Raw genomic sequence first — 17,692 nt, forward strand, 5'->3', positions numbered from 1 at the left:
CACTCTGATTTTTGTGTCTTGTGTGCGTTGTTAATCCCTCCCTTGCTTCGTGCTTCTTTGTGAACTTCAAGTGTAAGGGCGAGAGGCTCCAAGTTGTGGAGATTCCTCGCAAACGGGATTGAGAAAAGCAAGCAAAACACCGTGGTATTCAAGTGGGTCTTTGGACCGCTTGAGAGGGGTTGATTGCAACCCTCGTCCATTGGGACGCCACAACGTGGAGTAGGCAAGCGTTGGTCATGGCCGAACCACGGGATAACCACTGTGCCATCTCTGTGATTGATTTCTTGTGGTTATTGTGTTTTGTTGAGACTCCTCTCTAGCCACTTGGCATTTACTGTGCTAACGCTTAACCAAGTTTTTGTGGCTTAAGTTTTCAAGTTTTACAGGATCACCTATTCACCCCCCCCTCTAGGTGCTCTCAATTCCGCGCATTTGATTCTTTGTGATAGCAACTAGAGCTCCATTTTGAGTAGAGAACTCTTTTGGGTTGTGTTGTGAGCTCGAGTTGTGACTTGTGTGCGTGTTGTGCTCTGATTTTGTGTCTTGTGTGCGTTGCTCATCCCAGCCTTACTTCCGTGCTTCTTTGTGAACATCGAATTGTAAGGGCGAGAGGCTCCAAGTTCTGGAGATTCCTCGCAAGCGGGATATAGTAAACAAAGCAAAACACCGTGGTATTCAAGTGGGTCTTTGGACCGCTTGAGAGGGGTTGAGTGCAACCCTCGTCCGTTGGGACGCCACAACGTGGAGTAGGCAAGTGTTGGACTTGGCCAAACCACGGGATAAACCACTGTGTCTATCTGTGTTGATCTTCTTGTGGTTATCGTGTTTTGCAAGAACTTCTCTCTAGCCACTTGGTTGTACTGTGCTAACTCCTAATCAAGCTTTGTGGATTAAGTTTCAAGTTTTTACAGGATCACCTATTCACCCCCCCTCTAGGTGCTCTCAATTGGTATCAGAGCCGTTCTCTTCACGTAAAGGACTAATCGCCCGAAGAGATGGATCCTAAGGGCAAGGGGATGGTGGTCAATGATAAGGAGAAGGAGTCTTTCATCAATGATCCAAAAGATGACAAGCCTACTGACTCGGGCTCGAGCCACAAAAGAAAAGACGGGAAGAAGAAGAAAACAAGGTGCATCAAGGAGATCGTCTACTACGATGACAGTGACGAGTCCTCTTCTTCCCAAAAGGACGACGACAACTACGGGAAAAAGAAAACGATCAATTCAAACTTTTCTTTTGATTATTCTCGTATTCCGCAAAGTACAAATGCTCATTTACTCTCCATTCCACTTGGAAAACCTCCTCACTTTGATGGAGAGGACTACGGATTTTGGAGTCACAAAATGCGTAGTCACTTATTCTCTCTCCATCCAAGCATATGGGAGATAGTAGAGAGTGGAATGCAATTTGATAGTACTGATAGTCCCATATTTATCAATGAGCAAATTCACAAAAATGCACAAGCTACTACTGTTCTTCTAGCATCATTGTGCAGGGATGAATACCATAAGGTGAGCGGCTTGGATAACGCCAAGCAGATCTGGGACACCCTCAAGATCTCGCATGAGGGGAACGACGTCACCATGCTCACCAAGATGGAGTTGGTGGAGGGCGAACTTGGGAGATTCGCAATGATCAGGGGAGAGGAGCCAACCCAAACGTACAACCGGCTCAAGACCCTCATCAACAAAATAAGGAGCTATGGAAGCACACGATGGACGGATCACGACGTCGTCCGCCTAATGCTAAGGTCTTTTACTGTCCTTGATCCACATCTTGTAAACAATATTCGTGAGAATCCCAGGTACACCAAGATGTCGCCCGAAGAAGTACTTGGGAAGTTTGTAAGCGGGCGGATGATGATCAAGGAGGCAAGATACGTCGACGATGCATTGAATGGCCCAATCCATGAGCCTCAAGCCATTGCTCTCAAGGCAACGAGTAGCAAGGAGGCGCTACCTAGCAAGGTGGCGCAAGTTGAGGCGGCGGGGCTAAATGAGGAAGAGATGGCCCTCATCATCAAGCACTTCAAGACGGCGCTAAAGGGCCGCAAGGAGCATCCCAACAAGAACAAGACGAAGGGGAAGCGCTCCTGCTTCAAATGTGGTAAGATTGGTCATTTTATCGCTAATTGTCCCGATAATGAGAGTGACCAGGAAAAGAAGAGTGGAAAGTGGTAAAAGAAGAAGAACTACAAGAAGGCAAAAGGCGAGGCACATCTTGGAAAGGAGTGGGATTCGGATTGCTCCTCGTCCGACTCCGACAACGAAGGACTCGCCGCCACCGCCTTCAACAAATCATCCCTCTTCCCCAACGAGCGTCACACATGCCTCATGGCGAAGGAGAAGAAGGTATGTAATCGAAAGTCTACTTACGCTTCTTCTAGTGATGATGAATCTAGCGATGATGAAATAGATTACTCTAGTTTGTTCAAGGGCTTAGATAGAACTAAAATTGATAAGATTAATGAACTGATTGATGCTTTGAATGATAAGGATAGATTGTTAGAAAAACAAGAGGATCTTTTGTATGAAGAACATGATAAATTTGTGGAGGCACAAAAATCTCTTGCTTTAGAAGTTAAAAGGAATGAAATGCTTTCTTGTGAACTATCTACCTGCCATGAGACAATTTCTAGTTTAAAAAGTGTTAATGATGATTTGAATGCAAAACTAGATGTAGCAAATAAATCTAACTCTTGTGTAGAACATGTTGTGATTTGCAATAGATGTAAAGATTTTAATGTTGATGCTTGTAGCGAACACCTAGTTTCTATTGCAAAGTTAAATGATGAAGTGGCTAGTCTTAATGCCCAACTGCCCAACTTAAGACTAGCAAGAGTGAATTTGACAAACTAAAATTTGCAAGGGATGCCTACACTATTGGTAGACACCCCTCAATTAAGGATGGACTTGGCTTTAAGAAGGAAGCCAAGAACTTAACAAGCCATAAGGCTCCCATCTCCACCAAGGAGAAAGGGAAGGCCCCTATGGCTAATAGTGCTCAAAAGAATCATGCATTTATTTATGATAGGAAATTTTCTAGAAATATTCATCATGATAGGAGTTGTAATGCTTATGATTCAAATGCAATGTTTGCTTCAAGTTCTTCCTATGTGCATAGTAGAGATATGCCTAGGAGAAATGTCATTCATCATATGCCTAGGAGAAATGTTGCTCATGTTCCTAGGAAAATTAATGAACCTTCTACAATTTATCATGCTTGCAATGCTTCTTTTGCAATTTGTAGAAAGGATAGAAAGGTGATTGCTAGGAAATTAGGGGCAAAATGCAAGGGAGATAAAACTTGCATTTGGGTCCCTAAGGATATTGTCACTAACCTTGTAGGACCCAACAAGAGTTGGGTACCTAAGACCCAAGCCTAAATTTGCCTTGCAGGTTTATGCATCCGGGGGATCAAGCTGGATTATCGACAGCGGATGCACAAACCACATGACGGGGGAGAAGAAGATGTTCACCTCCTACGTCAAGAACAAAGATTCCCAAGACTCAATCATATTCGGTGACGGGAATCAAGGCAAGGTGAAAGGGTTAGGAAAAATAGCTATTTCATCCGAGCACTCCATTTCCAATGTGTTCTTAGTTGAGTCGCTTGGATATAACTTGTTGTCTGTGAGTCAGCTTTGTAATATGGGATATAACTGCTTATTCACAAATGTAGATGTATCTGTCTTTAGAAGGAGTGATGGTTCATTAGCTTTTAAGGGTGTATTAGACAACAAACTCTATTTAGTTGATTTTGCAAAAGAGGAGGCCGGTCTAGATGCATGCTTAATTGCTAAGACTAGCATGGGCTGGCTGTGGCATCGCCGCTTAGCACATGTGGGGATGAAGAATCTTCACAAACTTCTAAAGGGTGAACACGTGATAGGTCTAACAAATGTTACTTTCGAAAAAGATATACCTTGTGCAGCTTGTCAAGCAGGTAAACAGGTGGGAAGCTCTCATCATACCAAGAACGTGATGACCACATCAAGACCCCTGGAGCTGCTTCATATGGACCTCTTCGGACCCGTCGCCTATCTAAGCATAGGAGGAAGTAAGTATGGTCTTGTTATAGTTGATGATTTTTCCTGCTTCACTTGGGTATTCTTTTTGCAGGATAAATCTGGAACCCAAGGGACCCTCAAACGCTTCCTAAGAAGAGCTCAAAATGAGTTTGAGCTCAAGGTGAAGAAGATAAGGAGCGACAACGGGTCTGAGTTCAAGAACCTTCAAGTGGAGGAGTACCTTGAGGAGGAAGGAATCAAGCACGAGTTCTCCGCTCCCTACACACCACAACAAAATGGTGCGGTAGAGAGGAAGAACAGGACGCTTATAGACATGGCAAGGACAATGCTTGGAGAGTTCAAGACGCCCGAGCGGTTTTGGTCGGAAGCTGTGAACACGGCTTGCCACGCCATCAACCGGGTCTACCTTCATCGCCTCCTCAAGAAGACGTCATACGAGCTACTAACCGGTAACAAACCCAATGTTTCGTATTTCTGAGTTTTTGGGAGTAAATGCTACATTCTAGTGAAGAAGGGTAGGAATTCCAAATTTGCTCCCAAAGCGGTAGAAGGGTTTTTGTTAGGTTATGACTCAAATACAAAGGCGTATAGAGTCTTCAACAAATCATCAGGTTTGGTTGAAGTCTCTAGCGACGTTGTATTTGATGAGACTAATGGCTCTCCAAGAGAGCAAGTTGTTGATCCTGATGATGTAGATGAAGAAGACGTTCCAACGGCCGCAATACGCACCATGGCGATTGGAGACGTGCGACCGCAGGAACTCAAGGAGCAAGATCAACCTTCTTCCTCAACAATGGTGCATCCCCCAACTCAAGACGATGAACAGGTTCATCAAGAGGAGGCATGTGATCAAGGGGGAGCACAGGATGTCCAAGTGGAAGAGGAAGAAGCACCCCGGACCCCTCCAACTCAAGTTCGAGCGATGATTCAAAGGAATCATCCCGTCGACCAAATTTTGGGTGACATTAGCAAGGGAGTAACTACTCGTTCTAGATTAGTTAATTTTTGTGAGCATTACTCCTTTGTCTCTTCTATTGAGCCTTTCAGGGTAGAAGAGGCCTTGCTAGATCCGGACTGGGTGTTGGCCATGCAGGAAGAGCTCAATAACTTCAAAAGAAATGAAGTTTGGACGCTGGTGCCTCGTCCTAAGCAAAATATTGTGGGAACCAAGTGGGTGTTCCGCAACAAACAGGACGAGCACAGGGTGGTGACGAGGAACAAGGCTCGACTTGTGGCAAAAGGTTATGCCCAAGTCGCAGGTTTAGACTTTGAGGAGACATTTGCTCTTGTGGCTAGGCTAGAGTCCATTCGTATTTTGCTAGCATATGCCGCTCACCATTCTTTCAGGTTGTTCCAAATGGATGTGAAGAGCGCTTTCCTCAACAGGCCAATCAAGGAGGAGGTGTACGTGGAGCAACCCCCTGGCTTCGAGGATGAACGGTACCCCGACCACGTGTGTAAGCTCTCTAAGGCGCTCTATGGACTTAAGGAAGCCCCAAGAGCATGGTATGAATGCCTTAGAGACTTTTTAATTGCTAATGCTTTCAAGGTTGGGAAAGTTGATCCAACTTTATTCACTAAGACTTGTGACAATGACTTTTTTGTGTGCCAAATTTATGTCGATGACATAATATTTGGTTCTACTAACCAAAAGTCTTGTGAAGAGTTTAGCAGGGTGATGACTCAAAAGTTCGAGATGTCAATGATGGGCGAGTTGAACTACTTCCTTGGGTTCCAAGTGAAGCAACTCAAGGACGGCACCTTCATCTCCCAAACGAAGTACACGCAAGACTTGCTAAAGCGGTTTGGGATGAAGGACGCCAAGCCCGCAAAGACTCTGATGGGAACTGACGGACACGTCGACCTCAACAAAGGAGGTAAGTCCGTTGATCAAAAAGCATACCGGTCCATGATAGGTTCTTTGCTTTATTTATGTGCTAGTAGACCGGATATTATGCTTAGTGTTTGCATGTGTGCTAGATTTCAATCTGATCCAAGGGAGTGTCACTTAGTGGTCGTGAAGCGAATTCTTAGATATTTAGTCGCTACGCCTTGCTTCGGGATCTGGTATCCAAAGGGGTCTACCTTTGACTTAATTGGATATTCAGACTCCGATTATGCTGGATGTAAGGTCGATAGGAAGAGTACATCGGGGATGTGCCAATTCTTAGGAAGGTCCCTGGTGTCATGGAGTTCTAAGAAACAAACTTCTGTTGCCCTATCCATCGCTGAGGCCGAGTACATTGCCGCAGGACAGTGTTGCACGCAACTACTTTGGATGAGGCAAACCCTCCGGGACTTTGGCTACAATCTAAGCAAAGTCCCACTCCTATGTGATAATGAGAGTGCTATCCGCATGGCGGATAATCCTGTTGAACACAGCCGCACAAAGCACATAGACATCCGACATCACTTTTTGAGAGACCACCAACAAAAGGGAGATATCGAAGTGTTTTATGTTAGCACCGAGAACCAGCTAGCCGATATCTTTACCAAGCCTCTAGATGAGTCGACCTTTTGCAGGCTGCGTAGTGAGCTAAATGTCTTAGATTCGCGGAACTTGGATTGATTTACTACATACATGTGTTTATGCCTGTGATCATGTTCCTCTTTGCATATTGTTGTTTATTTATGGTGTTCAAGTTGTACAAACACTCTCCGGACCTCAAAAGTCCATGTGTGAATGATGCACATATTTAGGGGGAGATGTGCTACAACTTGATCCTTTGAGACTAACCATGTGCTTGAGTTTTCTTAATTTAGTCTCAAAGGAGGTTTGAAAGGGAAAAGGTAGACTTGGACCATGCAAGACTTCCACTGCACTCCGATGAGAGGGTAACTTATTCCAAGTTCATCTCCATGCTCTTAGTGCCTTTTTAACTCTTAATTGAAGATTTTGGTGAGGCAATGGGGTTCGAGGGCCAAGATTGATCTCGTTTTGGTGCTTGATGCCAAAGGGGGAGAAAATAAGGCCAAAGCAACAAATGGATCAGCTACCACTTGAGAATTTTGAATAGAGCTTTTGGTTTGTCAAAAATCTCTTATTGTCTCTTTTGTCAAAAGTTGGCCTCTTGTGGGGAGAATGGTTGATTATGGGAAAAAGGGGGAGTTTTTGAAATCGTTGATCAATTTCTCTTGGAACAACTCTCTTTATGTCTCAACAAGTGTGTTTGACTTAGAGATAGGAATTTGAGGTTGATTTGCAAAAACAAAACCAAGTGGTGGCAAAGAATGATCCAAATATGCCAAATTTGAATCAAAACAAATTTGTGTTCTTATTTGCAATGATGTTGCACTTCCTTTAGTTGCTTTTTGTTGTGTTGGCATTAATCACCAAAAAGGGGGAGATTGAAAGGGAAATGTACCCTTGGGACATTTCTATAAGATTTTGGTGATTAAGTGCTCCACACAAATGCTTTGAGTAATATTTGTGCCAAAGACTCAAGAAGTGCAAATCAAGAGTAAAGGTATGTTTCTAAGACTTAGTACATTGTTTTGGAGACTAATGTATTGTGTCTAAGTGCTAGAAACAGGAAAAGACTAATTTGGAAAAGACTTGGCTGAGCAGCCAAGACTCTGCGCAGTCTGGGTGCACCGGACAGTGTCCAGTGGTGCACCGGACAGTGTCCGGTGCGCCAGGCTGGCATCTGTCAACTGGCTGCTCTCGGGACTTCGACGGCGGTGTACGACTATAAATCACCGGACTGTCCGGTGGTGCACCGGACTGTCCGGTGAGCCAACAGTCGGCCGCGTAATCCGCGCGCGACGCGTGGCAGAGCCAACGGTCAGAAGGGGGCACCGGACAGTGTTCGGTGCGCCAACGGCTCTGAATTTCCAACGGTCGGCTTCGCCAAAGAAGGAAAGAAATCCGCACCGGACAGTGTCCGGTGGTGCACCGGACTGTCCGGTGCACCAGGCGACAGAAGGCAAGAATTGCCTTCCTGGAATGCTCTCAACGGCTCCTAGCTGCCTTAGGGCTATAAAAGGGACCCCTAGGCGCATGGAGGAAGACACCAAGCATTTTCTAAGCATTCCTAAGCACCAAGACTCCAATTCCGCGCATTTGATTCTTTGTGATAGCAAATAGAGCTCCATTTTGAGTAGAGCACTCTTTTGGGTTGTGTTGTGAGCTCGAGTTGTGACTTGTGTGCGTGTTGTGCTCTGATTTTGTGTCTTGTGTGCGTTGCTCATCCCAGCCTTACTTCCGTGCTTCTTTGTGAACATCTAATTGTAAGGGCGAGAGGCTCCAAGTTGTGGAGATTCCTCGCAAGCGGGATATAGTAAACAAAGCAAAACATCGTGGTATTCAAGTGGGTCTTTGGACCGCTTGAGAGGGGTTGAGTGCAACCCTCGTCCGTTGGGACGCCACAACGTGGAGTAGGCAAGTGTTGGACTTGGCCGAACCACGGGATAAACCACTGTGCCTATCTGTGTTGATCTTCTTGTGGTTATCGTGTTTTGCAAGAACTCCTCTCTAGCCACTTGGCTGTACTGTGCTAACTCCTAATCAAGCTTTGTGGATTAAGTTTCAAGTTTTTACAGGATCACCTATTCACCCCCCCCCCCCTAGGTGCTCTCAATTGGTATCAGAGTCGTTCTCTTCACGTAAAGGACTAATCGCCCGAAGAGATGGATCCTAAGGGCAAGGGGATGGTGGTCAATGATAAGGAGAAAGTGTCTTTCGTCAATGATCCAAAAGATGACAAGCCTACTGACTCGAGCTCGAGCCACAAAAGAAAAGACGGGAAGAAGAAGAAAACAAGGCGCATCAAGGAGATCGTCTACTACGATGACAGCGACGAGTCCTCTTCTTCCCAAAAGGACGACGACAACTACGGGAAAAAGAAAACGGTCAATTCAAACTTTCCTTTTGATTATTCTCGTATTCCGCAAAGTACAAATGCTCATTTACTCTCCATTCCACTTGGAAAACCTCCTCACTTTGATGGAGAGGACTACGGATTTTGGAGTCACAAAATGCGTAGTCACTTATTCTCTCTCCATCCAAGCATATGGGAGATAGTAGAGAGTGGAATGTAATTTGATAGTACTGATAGTCCCATATTTATCAATGAGCAAATTCACAAAAATGCACAAGCTACTACTGTTCTTCTAGCATCATTGTGCAGGGATGAATACCATAAGGTGAGCGGCTTGGATAACGCCAAGCAGATCTGGGACACCCTCAAGATCTCGCATGAGGGGAACGACGTCACCATGCTCACCAAGATGGAGTTGGTGGAGGGCGAACTTGGGAGATTCGCAATGATCAGGGGAGAGGAGCCAACCCAAACGTACAACCGGCTCAAGACCCTCATCAACAAAATAAGGACTTGGACCGCTTCATTGTGCTCTGATTTTGTGTCTTGTGTGTGTTGCTCATCCCAGCCTTACTTCTGTGCTTCTTTGTGAACATCTAATTGTAAGGGCGAGAGGCTCCAAGTTGTGGAGATTCCTCTCAAGCGGGATATAGTAAACAAAGCAAAACACCATGGTATTCAAGTGGGTCTTTGGACCGCTTGAGAGGGGTTGAGTGCAACCCTCGTCCGTTGGGACGCCACAACGTGGAGTAGGCAAGTGTTGGACTTGGTCGAACCACGGGATAAACCACTGTGCCTATCTGTGTTGATCTTCTTGTGGTTATCGTGTTTTGCAAGAACTCCTCTCTAGCCACTTGGCTGTACTGTGCTAACTCCTAATCAAGCTTTGTGGATTAAGTTTCAAGTTTTTACAGGATCACCTATTCACCCCCCCCCCCTCTAGGTGCTCTCAAAATCCAAGCCATGACTCATCCATATTCGTGGGCGCGGAATATTCGAATAGGTTTTCAAGCTCTGCGCAGAGGTGTACACTTTACCCACTAGTCCGGTTTCTGCAATCTCACCGTCGTGAGATCCGAATGTCGAATCTCTCTCTTTCCTTGCACGTCCTTACCTTAACGATTATATCCGAAGGAGTCAGGCCACCACCATGTCCAAACCGGACAAAACATTCCCCCTCCTTATCCTCTCGGTGCTCTCCAGCCTTCATAACCCTGGGGTTCAGACCGTACAAGTTCAGATTGAGTGACTGCCCATACAATATCGAGTGGTTGTACTTGATAAGAGTATAGGTAAGGAGTGATGACAAACCGATCCTTAGGCGAGAGGGACAATCCTTCATGCTCACACCTAAACCAGCTGAGCCATCACCTTAGGCCCTCCCCTAAACTAGGGAGTCCCTGATCATCCCGCTCAAAGGTGATAAGGGTGACAACCCTTCATCATATCTATTTTGAAAAACATTTTCTTTTGAAAACTCACACCTTTTCTCAAATCATTTGTAATAAAGATATCAAGGAATATAAAGATTAATTGCGGCAAAGGCTGGATGGCCATAATAACTTGTCTCTTAGCAAAATCATATCATGCAAAAAAATAACAAGCTGAGGGTTGTGGTTGAAAAAGCATAGGTAATTTATGCATCAAAGGGATCCAGTGAGCTTGCCGTTGCTTTAACCGGCGAAAGGGTGAGAGCTCGCGGAACTGGCTTCTAGTTCCATCGTCTGGCGTAGACTTGCAGATCTGGCCTTCACAAGACGGCATGAACGCTCTGATATCTATGCAACATGAACAAGCAAATATACAAACCAGCAAGTATATCAACAAATATTTAGTATAGTGGTCAGAATAGCTATATATGGATGTGTAGAGTCTTGAGCAGAATCTGTGTCATGTGGTGTGATATTACTGGTGGTGGAATGGAGGTGCTTACCAGGAGGGTGGATTGAAGGCGAAGCGACACTATGTGCGTAGCCAGCAGAGCGGAGTAACTGAGTGGGTGGGTGTTTGCCTTGGCTTTGGCTGAGGGTGTTGAGTGTGTGGAGAGGGAGAGAGCAGTTGGGTGTATTTATAGCTGGGTGTATGTGGTGTGGTACAGTAGAGTTCACTATTGGTGAGAATAGTGGCGAATGAATCGTTTGACTGTCTGAATAGGGAAGTTATAGGCAGAATATGTGACGAGAGTATTTTGGGAGTTTTCTAGAATATGAATCATGCTTAAGGGATGACATGGTTGGATAAGGAATAATTTGATAAGAATTCAGAAACAAGAATTATTGGAATCTGAGTTTGGAAGCCCGGTTCGAAATAATCTCAAAGTTAAGCGTGCCAATTTGGAGAAATCTAGGATGGGTGACCAGATGGGAAGTTCTTACTGGAAGGAAAATCACAGTCACCGGAGTTCGTATGACTAGAATATTGGTCTGGCAGGTCTTAGGTGAGCTGGACAGCATGATGGATGAGCAGTTGAAACTAGGGGTGATCGAATGATCGATGAATAGTAACGATGAAATAGTAACAATAAATATCATCGATGAATAGTAACGATGATGAATAGTACCGTCGAATAGTAACGATGATGAATAGTAATGGCGTAAAACGTCTGTATGTGGCTTTTCAAGTCGCCGTCAAATCTCAGGGCTCAACCCTGGACATGCGGTACAAACTACCAAGCTGGAGTAGGCTTAACCTTGGACAGGCAGTGGAAACTACCAAGCTAGAGTACGGTAGGGGTAGAGGGAATTTCCGGTGGAGCGGTGAAATGCATTGAGATCGGAAAGAACACCAACGGCGAAAGCACTCTGCTGGGCGGACACTGAGAGACGAAAGCTAGGGAAGCAAATGGGATTAGAGACCACAGAGAGACGAAAGCTAGGGAAGCAAATGGGATTAGAGACCACAGTAGTCAGTCCTAGCCGTAAACGATGGATAAGATTGAGACTAGAAACTATTCCAACTAATCTGCGTTAATACAAATAAATACACCATTCCAGCTGTAACCAAAGTAACCGTTCCAGAGTCAAAGCCTTAAACGACATCATAACCAAATAGGACATCATAACCAAATGGATTTGATAGTCGGCAGCAATTTTGGACAGTATCTAAGCGTCGGTGGGACAGAAATGGGTTTCCAAAATACAAGTTCTGAAAAAGTATTCAAAGTAAAATGACATTTGCATCCACCGCACGAATCATTAGATTTTGAGGAACAGAAAGACAGAAATTAAACATCGCTCTAATAGCCCCCAAATATTCTGGATCTTAGATGAGAACATATAATACAAGGTTAAACTAAATTATAAGCAATGTGTTCTCAAGTCTAAGTTTAAAAAGTTTATAACCATCAGTTTCTGTTTTACAGATCTCCATAATGTTTACTCTCAAAAGTTTACCTACAACAAAAGAATTATTGGAGAAGTTACAAATTAGCTGTCTGGCTTGAACTACTGAACCATACGAAAAAAGTTCAGAGAAGCGCTAGTTACGCGGTCAACCACATAGTGTTACAGGTAGCCTGGCTCAGCCAACAACATATAATATACTTCCTCCGTTCTTTTTTATTTGTCGCGTTTTAGTTCAAAAATATAGTGGACAACAAATATTCGAGAACGGAGGTTGTACTAACGAAGACAATTTACAGCGAGAGATGCGACCATCTCATGTCATCTCAATGCTGTGTTGAAGTGGGTGAGAAAGAACCGGAAGTCTGGATGGTACACTTGGCGATGGCGAAGCCAGTCATCTGCTGTCTGCGTCAGTGAAGCTGCAAGCTGCTGCTCCTCAGGCCTATTTGACGACCAAATAGAGCTCTTCAATTTGTATGATGCCAGTCCAAAGACGGGCAATGTTAGTTTGCCAGCGGCGTTCATGTTGCAATTAAGCCCCCCCAAATTGGGGCATGGTGGTGTACTGGGATCAGTATCTGGAAAAGGAATAGCTATCAAATCAAATGAACTGAAGAATGGAAAGCTCACACAGCAACAAAGAATGAGGGAGTTTATCTGGTGTAAGAAAAGACTAGATACCAGCAAAAGATGGAACATACCCTTGGAAGGTGTTGATAAGTAATGAAATGTCAAGAAACATGCATCCAAATCCTTGAGTGTTGGTCCAGTAGGGATTCTATAGATAGGGTACCTACAATTGTAAGCCCCAGGATGAAACTGATGTAGAGTCATAGCAACACTTCAGTTACAGTATTGCTCTTCTAAAATTCTACAAAAACTATTTAACTGAAATTTAGCAAGTTCCCCTTTGTATTCTACCAATCAATATGAAGTGTACCCTCTGTTTGAACCACAGCACAAGTATGACAATTCTGGCTATATAGAAACTTATAAGCACCGTAACTATTAGAACAAGAAGTGCAACAACTGTGAAATGAGGTCTCATAAAACTATTGGTAGTAGCAAAATGAACTCAAAAGTTACTTTGCTATAGGTATAAAGTTGAGAATTAGTTATTTAAACACTTCAAAATGGTAAAATTGGAAGTTTGTCCTATAATAAATGGAATAGCTAAAAGCTTACAAACATCAACCAAAAAAGAGCAGCGCAGTTCAGAGATGTTACCACTCAAAAACTTGTATTGTAAATGATGTCAGATAATCCAAGAGCACTCAGACATACCATGCAACAGACATCCAACTGGTTGGCAGCAGGTCACAACTTCTGAATTTCTTCAAATCTGGAAATCTACTTGCAAGAACTGATACCTGAATTGAAATTTAGAGTGAAGTGCCAACAAATAACATATCTAATCACATTTCATTTGACATACAAAATAAAGACTTGCCTTGTCTGTTAAAGGCTCTCTACCAAATGGTGGATCTGTCTCAAGATATTCAAAAATTGGACGAGTCGATGGTGAGTGCATTTCATCGCCATCCCTTTGAAAGCCACCATCCAATCGATGTGTAGCTTCCACAGTTAAGCTTCTTAATCGGATATCATCAGTTTCACTGCTACCTTCGCTGCTAGTATCCATAGATTCCCCATCACTTTCCTCCCAAGGATGCCTTAATTAAGCGAGAAAAATAACTAAGACAGTGTTATTAGCTATGAAAACCGCAGAACCAATAAAAGAACAGCCATACAAAGGGAGAAGGCATTTATATAGTTCATGTTTTCTTTTGAGTTTTGGTGCTTATTTTGATGTCCTTGTGTGAAACTAGGTTCCATGCAATGAACAATACACAGCTAAAAGATTTGCAAATCCTAGTAACTTGTAGATTTACACAGCTACAAATCATACAGGTAAAATAAACTAGATTTCTCAAATTTCTAGTGAAGGTGTTCTTTGCATTATTAGGAAATATCAAGACTCAGCAAAAGTACTAACTTAGTGACTTACATCCCCTCTTTCTGCTCTAGGCTCCAATGGTGTGATTATTCAATCAACTCATGTACAATGGATAAGTGACTATGTCAAATCCAATGACGATTGACCTCTTTAAAAAAGAGTCATCTACCCTGATGGTAGTTTCAATAAGTCCAATTTCATCCCCACTGAAGTAATAAGATGATATCCCGAATAACACATTTATTCATGAGCAATCTAAGGGTTACCCAATAAAAACAACAACAAAATGCCTACGTGATTTGGGTAAAAGAGGAGGTTCCTTGCTCCCATTGCATTGTTCTTTAAATTATTTTTGTCCCAGAATCATGTTGGATGACCAAGTTAAACATGACAAGATCAATCAAGTGCCAAGAAATATGACTATATGAGCAATAGATCAATCAACCATAACTAAATTAATCCAAGGAACTGCCCAATACAAGAAGCATCATCTCCTAAGTCAAGGAAGAATTAATATCAGAAGCACATTCACAACCATATGCAAAAAGTGAATACACGAGTTGAATATCAGTACTCCCATTTCCATTGGCAATTTAACCAGATCAAAACCTCTTATGCTGAGCAGTCAAATTTATGGAGCGTCACATGTGAATAACAAGCAAAAAGACATTGGCAACTATGACATAACCTGACTACAAAACCACTTGAGAGGCAAAGCCATAACAAGCAAAAAGACATTGGCAACTATGACATAACCTGACTACAAAACCACTTAAGAGAAACTGGGGAAAAGCTGTACACATTCTTGTTAGATCAAAGAATTACACCCTCAAGTGTTCAATAGACAATATACAGCTTTATATTACATTACATAGAATCATATAAACAAATCTTAGCTAATGACATTCATCAACAGGATTTTCTAGAATGCGTCAGAAAAGAAATTATTTCATTTTTTATTGCTCAATGAGTATAAATCATATCCCTATTTACAGCCCATTTAAAATCCAATGGAACAATTGATCTGCTGCCTACCAGATGGCCTTATCCGGTCACATTAGAATTCTTTTAATAGCTGAAATGCGAATAATAGTTAAGAAAATAAAATGTCACTGACCCTTTGATATTAATCTCTAGCCTAAAAATGCATGAAGGTTCATAGTTCATAATTTTTCAAGGACTCAGAAGCCATGATATTATTTTCTTCTGTTTCACTCTCACATTTCTAAAGCAAGGCTATTGAAGAACAGAAAATTGTATCTGACAAAAATAAAGAACATATTTTTTTTAATTTTATATGTTATCTTACCTGATCCTCGATGGAAGCTTCAAAGGGTCTGCATACAGCTGTATAGCAGAAAGGTATGGCACATAATACTGAATCACAGATTCACTTCCACTTATAACAAGGGGAACACCAGCCCCGTAAAAGCTCCACTCATTGAAAGCCTCCCAGAGATCTCCAAGGCAGAAATATGGTCGAGAATTCGTAACATCACCAATCCTCCATCCCCTCATGCTGGTCTGGATAGATGCATAATCATTTATTATAAAATAAACCAAACCGAAGAAACAAAAAAATCAAAAGCAGCATATTCAATAACTCTCACAAAAACTCCTTTTGCTCTGATGAATATAAATTGTCCCTCCTTTTAGCAATACTGCTGGCCTAACCATAAAATAATGCTATGACTAGATTCTTTTTGGCACCAAGTGTTTCTCAACCGGCTTGCTCACTTGCTCAGGGAAAAAATCTAGGTTGGATGACTCACATGACTGCAACATCAACCTATGAAACGCATCGCAATTCCCAACCTTTTGAGCTAACAGTTCTTTGTTTGAAGAAAAGGGTTTCTACATCAGTGCAGTGGATATTAATCATTCTAGCAACAGTTCCCAATTGTACTAGTAAAAACTGTAAAAAAACACCAACAGCGACACATTCATGCAGCACAGATATAAAACAAGTTTGCATAAACATAGAAAAACTGGAATATTCTCTAATTTGGTGCTCCAATGGCTGAGGTGTAACTTGGCACTAGAAAGAAAAAAAGCAAAGTTTCTACATAACTACGTGTCCCAAACTTTCCCCGATCACAATGATTGACAGCAGCAATACGAATTATGCACCATCAGGCAAAAATCTAACAATCAGCAACAGTTCTGCCGCATGATTCTAGCAGACATAAACGTTTGGTCGCAGTCAAACCAAGCATCGCACGCACGCGCGTGCAAGGCAACGGGTACAGGCGAAGGCAAGCACGCAACTTAAATTCCGCCGAAAGAGGAACAAAAAATCTGAGGAGGCAAAAACCTTGGGCAGGTAGTGCACGGGCACAGATGGCGTGGTGGAGATAAGGAACCTATCGAGATTCCCGACCTCATCCAGCACCGCAGGCGCCGGCGGCGAGGTCGTGACCGCATCAGCCGTCGCAGCCGCCTTGGCGGTGGAGGCCGTCGCGGACACGGGCGGCTTGGAGGACGCGTCGACCCGCCTCTCGGACTCGTTAACCGGGGCGGGCGTCTCAGCCGGTGGCGTCTTCTGCCTGGCGGCCCTGGGCGTGAGCGTCCCCGCCGCCGGGGACGACGTGCGCTGCCCCTGGGCCAGGCCCTTGAGCCGCTGCAGCTGCTCCTCCTGCTGCTGGCGGCGCACGTGGGGCGGGCTGTAGAAGCGGTCAACGCCGCCGCCGCCGCCGCCGCGCGAGGAGGAGGATGCGCCGGACGGGCCCGCCATGGCAGCGGCGGAGGTGGGTGCTAGGGTTTATTAGTCAGGCGGCGGAAGGGCGGGGTCGGAGGCCGCGAGGGAGGGGATGAAACGGGCGGGGAGGGTAGGGTTTTGGTGGGCACTATTTTTGGGACGGCGGGAAGATCTGGAAGTGGAGGAGGTGCCGTGGCGGGCGAGGGGCGACAGCAGCTGGCCAGAGGAGGAAGGAGCCGAGGAGATGTTCCGTTCCGTTTGCCTGTTTGGTTCCTTCCGCTTCGCGTCTCGTCTCCGCTGCTCTCCTCTCCTCTGCTAGACTGCTACTACTCCCTCCCGTTCCGTCCCGTTGCTGCTTCTGGTTCGTTGATTCCCTCCGTGCCCGTGTGCGTGTCTCTGGATCTAGTTGCACGAACCGAAAAACGCGTGCTCATGTGTCAGTGTCAGTGACACCGAAGTTATTTTCTAATAAAAACCTGTAGTAAAGTAAAAAGAAGTCCAGATTATCGAGTATTTGGTCTGAGAAATTGTTGGAGCCTTTTGCATCAATGATCCCGCTCGCGGAGAGCCAGACTTTGGAGAACCCGAGCGTGGACCGTCTACGGTAGATCATCCACAACTCTGCGGCGCCGAGAGCTCTGCGGATGCGTGTACCATCCGTATTGAAGCACCAGACCGTCTGCGAGGGCGTGGGGTTTCGTAACTCTGCTTGTATTTAGTTTCGGAACGACGTGGGTCGGGTTGGAAGACTTATATTTTGGATTGGATCGGACACATTTTTTATTTGGTTTTAGTAACAGGTTGAATTTAATTTCTTGTTTGATTACAGAGTTAAGTGAGTTA

The 17,692-nt window shown here is 44.1% G+C and overlaps 1 protein-coding gene across 2 annotated transcripts; it reads right to left on the minus strand.

Annotated features, from left to right (window-relative positions):
* Window positions 1-12,126: 12,126 nt before the first annotated feature.
* On the minus strand, window positions 12,127-17,371 carry LOC100382838 (uncharacterized). 2 transcript variants are annotated; one of them, XM_020540634.3, is made up of 6 exons: window positions 16,466-17,371; window positions 15,461-15,675; window positions 13,645-13,822; window positions 13,479-13,564; window positions 12,896-12,987; window positions 12,127-12,772 (listed from the first exon to the last, which is right to left on the minus strand). In XM_020540634.3, the coding sequence occupies exons 1-6, from the start codon at window positions 16,883-16,885 to the stop codon at window positions 12,513-12,515; spliced, it is 1,251 nt and encodes a 416-aa protein (XP_020396223.1). In that variant the 5' UTR covers window positions 16,886-17,371; the 3' UTR covers window positions 12,127-12,512.
* Window positions 17,372-17,692: the final 321 nt, after the last annotated feature.

This window comes from Zea mays, chromosome 7, assembly GCF_902167145.1.
Source record: "Zea mays cultivar B73 chromosome 7, Zm-B73-REFERENCE-NAM-5.0, whole genome shotgun sequence".
Taxonomy (NCBI): domain Eukaryota; kingdom Viridiplantae; phylum Streptophyta; class Magnoliopsida; order Poales; family Poaceae; genus Zea; species Zea mays.